This window comes from Trachurus trachurus (assembly GCF_905171665.1).
Source record: "Trachurus trachurus genome assembly, chromosome: 4".
Lineage (NCBI taxonomy): Eukaryota > Metazoa > Chordata > Actinopteri > Carangiformes > Carangidae > Trachurus > Trachurus trachurus.
In genome coordinates this window covers 26,915,928-26,923,947 of record NC_139898.1, presented here as the reverse complement: position 1 = coordinate 26,923,947, position 8,020 = coordinate 26,915,928, and the positions used below count along the sequence as shown (strand labels likewise).

At 43.4% G+C, this 8,020-nt stretch overlaps 1 protein-coding gene across 2 annotated transcripts; it reads right to left on the bottom strand.

The window, feature by feature from the left end:
- Positions 1-491: 491 nt before the first annotated feature.
- Positions 492-7,389, bottom strand: LOC310984563 (histone-binding protein N1/N2-like). Of its 2 annotated transcripts, XM_083969806.1 has the most exons (15): positions 7,229-7,389; positions 6,723-6,773; positions 5,870-5,983; positions 5,572-5,652; positions 5,296-5,402; positions 4,648-5,019; positions 4,350-4,420; positions 4,197-4,267; positions 4,005-4,078; positions 3,294-3,482; positions 2,341-2,513; positions 2,137-2,229; positions 1,950-2,024; positions 1,314-1,445; positions 492-705 (listed from the first exon to the last, which is right to left on the bottom strand). In XM_083969806.1, exons 1-15 carry the CDS (start codon positions 7,276-7,278, stop codon positions 667-669), a joined length of 1,692 nt encoding a protein of 563 aa, XP_083825932.1. In that variant the 5' UTR covers positions 7,279-7,389; the 3' UTR covers positions 492-666. The 2 variants fall into 2 exon arrangements, with proteins under 2 accessions (XP_083825932.1, XP_083825931.1); XM_083969805.1 differs by lacking the exon at positions 4,648-5,019.
- Between the last annotated feature and the right edge of the window lie 631 nt (positions 7,390-8,020).

Here is an 8,020-nt window from a genome sequence, read left to right as displayed (position 1 = left end):
CACAGACCTTCCACCCACGGATGAAGCCAGGCAGAGCTGAAAGAAACAAACATGCAGCGGAAAACACCTCTACAGTGAGGACGTACTGTATCATCGGATCTCAAATGTAAAAATTTTATCATGTGGAGTTTAAGTGAGGCAGCTCCTTCTCTTTGTATCATTTTGTTGTAGGGAGTCGACTATAGAAACATATGAGAACAGCTCTTAGATACATGAGGAGCAGCACAATGATGGAAAACATAAAACTATGACTAATAGGGAATGAAACTGTATTAAGAGCCTGGTGACAAATGACGAACTTGATTAATTCAACTACAAATGAAAATAAAAATGTCTGGTTTTCTTCATGACTGTTCATAATCATGGGACACGTGTAATTTTAACAAAAAAGGTGGATGGAAGAGGAAGCCCACACAGGTGTAAGGACCTGGTTGGCTGAATCAAGTTGCCAAGAAAATCTTAACCCAAAAAAAATAAAGTGCTGATACAAATTTACATCTGCAAATTCTTTATTATTTTCTTTTTTTTTTTACTACAAGTATACAAAACTGGACAGACAAATCTATGAAAATGGATCTTATTTACAGAACAAAATTGCTGAAGGTGGAGAGGGGCTGGACAGGCATGCTGTGCTGGTTTTGAAGATCAGAAAAGAGACTTGGGCCGTCACGCTGAAGACTGGACAGAGGCTGACTGGTTGGCAGGCTACAGGAAATGAGACAAGAACAAGCATTTAGCATCACATCAAAAAAACAAATACTCAGACGAGGGGTTCTGCTTTCTTCCTGCTTTGCATCTCTACATCCTCATCAGGAGGAAATGTTTCCAGACTGCTGGTTTGTCTCTGATAGATTATTTGTTTCCTTTTGCAAACTGTAGACAAACGTTTACACAGAGAGCTGTGAACGTTAAGTGATGCAAACAGACAATGTTTCAAGTCCAGTTGGACGATTTAAGACTGCATCAACTTCCACAGCAACAGCTGGTGCCGTCGTTTGCCTCTTTACAGATGAATGCCACTTCCAAGGACTGGAGAAGTTGGAGTTTTGATTATACCTTGTTGAGCAAAGACAAGTCCCAGTTTCATCATGTTTAACATGCATGAGCTAAAAGAATCAAATTATACAGGACTCAACTTCCTGTAGGTTATCAACTTCTGATTTGGCTGCATGAGGCAAATTTCTTCATCCAGGCAAAACTTTCAGATACTAAAAACGGCAACTTGAGCCAAAAGAACTCAAAATTACATGCGACTACAACGTCACAGCACAATCGTGCAGACGTGAGTACAAAGACATGAGCCTATCACTCGCCTCCTGTGATTTTCCCTCCTGGACTCCTTTGCCTTGGCTGGCACTAGAGTCACCGCTGCCATTAACTGTGGCTTCCTGTTTCGCTTGTTTAGCATCAGTGTCCTTTACTGGGCTCTCCTCCTCTGGTTTCCTCTGTGTAGAAACATAAGACCAGGTCAAAAGAGGGGTGGTGAGGAGGAAATTGTTGGCTTCTGACACAACTGGATTCATTCAAAGCAAAACAGTGCAAAGTCGACACGAGCTGCCATCGCCCATTGAAGTCACAATTTAAATGAATCATGCACACGCATCAAGCCCATGATCTTGGATTCAGCTCCACCACTCCATCATCTGACACACACACAGACCACAACTACACTACAGTTACCAACACCAAAGTCACACTTCACAGTCACCGCACACGTCACACAAAAGCAGCAACACAAAGCCATGATGACATCCCTGCAACCAAAGCAGGCAATCACACAAACCGCACAACAACAAGGCCAGTTTTAATTATAAGAGGAGAATAGTTTGTCTTCCGCAGCTCTGAGAGTCAAGTTCCACCTCTGATGAGTCGGATCAAACTGGTTAAGAGGACAACATGTAAAAAAAAAACTTTATTAACAGGAGCTGCATAAGATGAGTCGTCCTCACCTTTTTCCTGACGAGGTGGGAGATGTCCGAGACCGCTTTGGAAGACGAGGCGCTGTCAGATTTCTTGACTGGAATCTGAAAGGGAAAAGTTTGATTGCTCTCATCTCTTCGTGTTGCATATTTTTCCTTTTTTTTTTTTTTTCAAATTATGGTTTTTAGATGAGTGAACATCAGCACAAGTCCTTACCTGGCTGACTGTGGCAAACGCTGCAGACGATGAGGACGACGACGAAGGGCCCCCGTTTTCACACATGAACGCCGATGAGGTTGAGGCTCCGCCCTGCAAGAGGTCAGTCAGTTACCACACTTGTGTTCAGTTTCTACATCAGCACTCAGCCTGGTGAGCCAAAAACGAGCGGGTTTTAATCCAGGCTGACGAGTGTGCACCCACTAGTGTCTGCTGGATGGCCTGGGAGGCGGTGCTGGCTGTTCTCTGGCTCTCCTTGGCGTCCTCCACCTTCTCCTTGATGTCGGGCAGAAGCTGCTTCAGCTCCTCCAGCTCATTCTTCTCCGCTGCTGCTGCATCCGCTCCCTCTGCTGCATCAATCACTTTCTGCAACATGGCTGTGCATAGACCACGAATACATGATACAGGAACATTAAAGGGATAGTTCAACATTTTGGCAAATTGGCCCATTGCCATAATCGCTATAGTCATAGCAGTAGGTTCGTTACCTTTATTTGTCGGTGTAAGCTATTTTTAGAACGGAGGAGCGGAGCGGCAGGCTGTTCAGAGCTACACTATGGAGGCTAATGGAATTTCTTGGTTTCCCTCATCAAACTCATCAAATACAAAATCCCAAAACTCCAAAACGCTTTCGTGGACAAGTTGTGACCTGCACAATCACCACGCTATGAGATAATAATGGAACGTTACGAAACGGAGCCGTTTGAGGTAAATACAGAGTCTGCTTGCTGAAAAACTGTCCCTGAACGCAACGCGCATCAGCGGTTTTGCATGAATTTACCTCTAAAACAACTCTGTCTCGTAACATTCTATTATTATCTCATAGCGTGGTGATTGTGCAGCTCACAACTTGTCCACGACAGCGTTTTGGAGTTTTGGGATTTTGTATTTGATGAGTTTGATGAGGGAAACCAAGAAATTCCATTAGCCTCCATAGTGTAGCTCTGAACAGCCTGCCGCTCGCTCCTCCGTTCTAAAAATAGCTTACACCGACAAATAAAGGTAACGAACCTACTGCTATGACTATAGGGATTATGGCAATGGGCCAATTTGCCAAAATGTTGAACTATCCCTTTAAGTGGATAAATTCAGTCTGTTGTCTCCACCTGCCTGAATCTCAGTCTTATGCAGAAGAAGTTTCTGAAAAAACCTCTTACCCAGACGAGCCTCGATGACCTTTATGGAGCTGTTGTAGTGCTGGATGGCCTGGCTGTACTGGTCCATGTAGCACAGTGTGGTGGCGACGTGGTAGTGGGTCTCGGCCAGCAGACGACTGTGGGGAAGCAAGTGCTTCAGCTGCAGGGTGAGACACTCCTGGAAGTCTTCTAGTGCCTGGGGATAGTTACCTGGATGACACAACACATTTAGTTAAACTAAAGCATTGTGCTTTTTGGTTTTCCATGTCAGTTTTGATTGTCTTCCTCATCATCTCTACACGTTTTCTTTCTTTTCTCTCAGTACATTTTTATTAAAAATTAAATCAGTTTTGAAATAAACTATAGCATTGTACATTAAGGAAGAAAAAAGTAGAACCAGTTGTCACTACTGGAAAATTAAGTCAACTTAGAACAATGTCCATTGGCACGTTGTATTTCTAGCTGTGAATGCAGTCGTTTTAGCTCTACACAGACAACGCAGCCTCTCCACACCGTTTAATGATTTATAGAAACTTAACCATCCCAAAGGTTCCTGATGTGTGCACAAACTATTTAGATTGTCCCCTCAAACTGTTCATGTTCAGACTGATCTGACTCAACCTCTTAAGATAAAGAAGAGGCCACACACACACACAAATTCAGAGGGTGAAATCTGGGCATCTATATGACCAGTGAATGTTGCATGTTTGTCGTCTTGTGCATGAAACATACCGGACTCAGCACTGACTTCTCCGAGTTTGAGATATGCCTGGGATGCCATCAGCTGGTCCTCTTTGCTTTCCTTCCTGCAATGATGAAAATGAATTAATAAAAGGCAATGTCACCTCACTGCCTCACACACTCAGGCAGAGAGTTAAATGTTGACTTGGTTGATTTCTTTTTACCATCGTTCCAAGTGATTACCTCTTAAAGATGACTTTGGCCACCTCCAGCATCTCCCAGGCCAACTGCAAATTCCCAACTTCCTCCTCATCCTGAAACACAGAGTCGCATGTTAAAAAACAAAACCAAAACCATACTGACAACTGTGTCAAATTCCCATGGAAGTGAACTCGCCTTTTCTTGTCCATTTTGCGCTCCATCCTCCTCATCGTCATCGTCGTCATCATCATCATCATCGTCATCATCTGTGGAGATGGAGGATAATTACTAAGAGCAAGACACTCTTTTTTTCTAGTTTGTTTTCAATAGAAACCGAATGAAAATCTGCACATATACATAAATAAAAGTGCTGTTTCCACCTGCTCCAGTGCACTCCCCTCCACCTTGTTAACACCTGTTGACTATTTTGTATCGATACCAGACTTGTGCCACACCCATCCACACCAACAGTGCTCAGTATCCACAGATCTACTGCCCTCAGGCTCCTCTTCAGCCTCTGGGTTGGATTCCTCATCCTTCGGCTTGGCCTCGGCCGTCTCTCCGTTCTGCTTCTTCTCCGTCACAGTTTCGGCAGCAGGAGTTTCCCCCGCACCGTTCACAGGGGCATCTGGCGTCTTCTCAGCTCCGTTCACTGCAGCGTCCTGGACTGAACTCTTCTCTTGCCCGTTCACGGGGGCATCGGAGGCTTTCTCCGACCCATTCACGAGTTTTACTGGGGACCCTGCCTTCCCGTTTTCTTTCTTCACCTCAGCAGGGCTCTTTGGATCTCCAGACTTGGTGTCAGTCGCCTCCTGCTCGGCCATTGCGTCATAGACCTGCTTTCGTAGCTCATCTCTAGTTTGTTCTGCACCAGTGTCACATGAAAAAGCTGAGTTTTTCTTGACACTGACAAATGTGAGTTACACTGCCAGATTAATGCAAGAGAAAATTACTGTTCCACTGCCATCTTGATGTGTTTTGGGTTTAAATGCTTTAGACCCACCGGGGTTTATACGAAATGACAAGTGTATCAATGTCATCTAACCATGAAGGCAGCTTTTAATATAAATAGTTAAAAACATTGATCATCATTCATCCATTTCAAAATAAGATCTCATTCTCTGAAAAGTTTCCCACTGACCATCAAGGTTGTTGGCACTCTCAATATTTGAGTTGGGCTGCTGCTCCTCTTCTTCCGATTCCTCTGGGACTCCCTCCAGGGCATTACCAAGGACACTGTTCTCCATCCTGACAAAAACACACACAAAAAAAAAGGCCCATCGGGTTATCCAAAATAAACAGAGATAACTGCTTTGGGTTGGAGAGAACTTGTCAAGTCCAACGATATTTTACTTTGCACCCAGTTTAATAAAAGACATCACATCCAAAATTGCCATTAAGTACTGCATCAACTGACCTGGCAAGCTCCAGCAGGGACTTCCCACACAGGAAGAGGGCTTCTCCACACTCATCTGCAGTGTCCCCGTACTTTGCAGCCCTGGCAAAAAAAAAAAGAGAAGACACAAGTGTTGTGAAGATTTGTTTTATTGCGATGGGTCAAAGTGCAGCTGAATATTGCACAATGTAAAGTGCAATACTGGAATGAGGCAACAAACCAAGATATGATCTGACCTCATTTTAATAAGCATTTCAGTTATTTTATCATCAGAAAAGGAACAGTGAACAAATGTCCATCTTAATAGACAAGTACTCACAGCATAGCACAGGCCTCCTGAAAAACACTGACGGCAGCTACAACATCCCCCATCACTAGATGTCTTTTCCCTGTGCCAATCAGTTTCTTTGCCTCCTCCATGACATCGACAGAGCTACAAGGGAAGAAAAACAAAGTACATATTATTGATGACCATAAATACATAATTGTGGGAAATGAACTAATTCACTTTTTTCTCTCCTGCATTTTAAAGGCCAGTTTCATATCAAACACTATGGAAATCACTAAAACTACTTTTAAATTATTGTTTAGGTCGCACGCAAAAAAGTGTATTGTGATATAGCAGTTGCTGCCGTTACAGGACGACATACACATCAAGTGTTGTAATGTGAACAAACATTATCTACCATAATTTGTAGAAGGATTTCTTGCTTCTTTCTGCCCCCTTTCATTCAGAGTTGCATAATTATTTAGTATTGAACCGTTTTATTTTTTCCATGAATTAAACAAATAAACTAAACTTGTAATACCCTGTATAACAGTTGTTGCTGTGACAGGAGGACATGCATGTCAAATGTTGTATAGCAAATGTGAACATTTTGAAAAAATAAAAAATAAATAATGGACTAGTTCACTCACTCTTTTTTTTCTACTGCAATTTTAAAGGCCAGACACGAAATTTCATATCAAAATGTTATAGAAATAACTATATTAAATGATTGTTTAAGTTGCATGCAAATTATTCTGTTTGGGATGCGTGCAAATTGTGCAAAAGACTGCATTTTAATGTCCGTTTATAACAGTTGCTGCTGTGACAGGAGGACATGCATGTCAAGTGTTGTATAACAATGTGAACAGATGTGGTGCATGCAGCCGTGCAGACACTCTCTCACCTGTCTGCTGCTGCTGCGGCTGATGACGACGAGCACGGCTTCTCCTCCACACTGCAAAAGTTAAAAAACAAAAACAAACGTGAGTTCAAAACGAGTTCAGTCAGTCAACGTCAAAACAAACAAAGTAATCCGAGTCACTTTCTCACAAAACATAATAACCAGAGTCTTGTGCGCTCTGAAAGTTTTCACCGTTCAGCCGCAGTTTAATATCTGTATTATTGTTGTGGTGTTGCAGCCGTGCGGCGGTTAGCCTAGCATGCTAGCCGAGCTTTTAGTGATGTCCGTTAGCGCCGTGACGTGACGTGAACATCCACCGGGTCACAGCGCGGTTACTTAAACAGCCACGGCCACCGGTTACACGTCTGTACAGTCGACATTTACCCAGACTTTGAACTAAAACACCGTAGGTCGCGCTGGTTGGTTAGCTCGTATGCTAACCGCTAAGCTAGCCGCGTTTCCCCGGCAGAGAAACCACCACCACCACCAACGGCTCAAACGGCTCTTACCTCCCGGTGCTGGACGAGGCGGCGGCGGCGGCGGACGTTTCCTCTGGCATCTTCAAAAAGGAAAGACGGTGGAGGGGAGAGAGAGAGAGGATGATGACAACAGGCGGCGTGGAGCTTCCGTGAACGAAGTGCAAGATAGACCTCCTGTTTGTTGAGTCTTTGTTGGCGCGCTTAAATAGAGAACAGATAGGGTTTCTACTTCCGCCTAACTTGGAACGCGGGAGATTGAGTTTAAAGGGGCCGCAGCACGGACCGCGGTGGTGAGGCGTTCACGGCGCATTGGGGAAAAAATACAGTCGTTCAAACGTAACATACGAGCATGGTGTCGATGGAAAGTGTTTTTAAAAAAAGAGAAAACAGCTTGTGTCGAGTTCACAAAAGTCCTAAATGTACAGATGGGAAATGTATATAGATCCTTCACTTTACAAAAAAAACACCACACGTGCGTTTGTAGTCAAATTCGGACTTTTCAATAGTTTTTCATGGTTCGAACTAACACGTTTTTCCACAGCTGCAATTAATTAACTTGCCCTTGACTCAGGTAAGTTGATTGGAGAAGGATGAATGGATAAACCCAGAGCGATATAAACCAACTAACCAACCGTTTTTTTTGTTGCTAAATACACAGCCAGATATTGACCTGTGACTACTAGCAAAGACGGTATCTTTGCTACTAGCCTACAGCAAGCTCTGTGTGTAATGTTTACAATTCCCAAAACTTTGACTTCAACATTTTCCTTGGTATTTTTTTGTTGTTGCTTTTTTCCACATGTAGCCTGAAAGATACAAGTC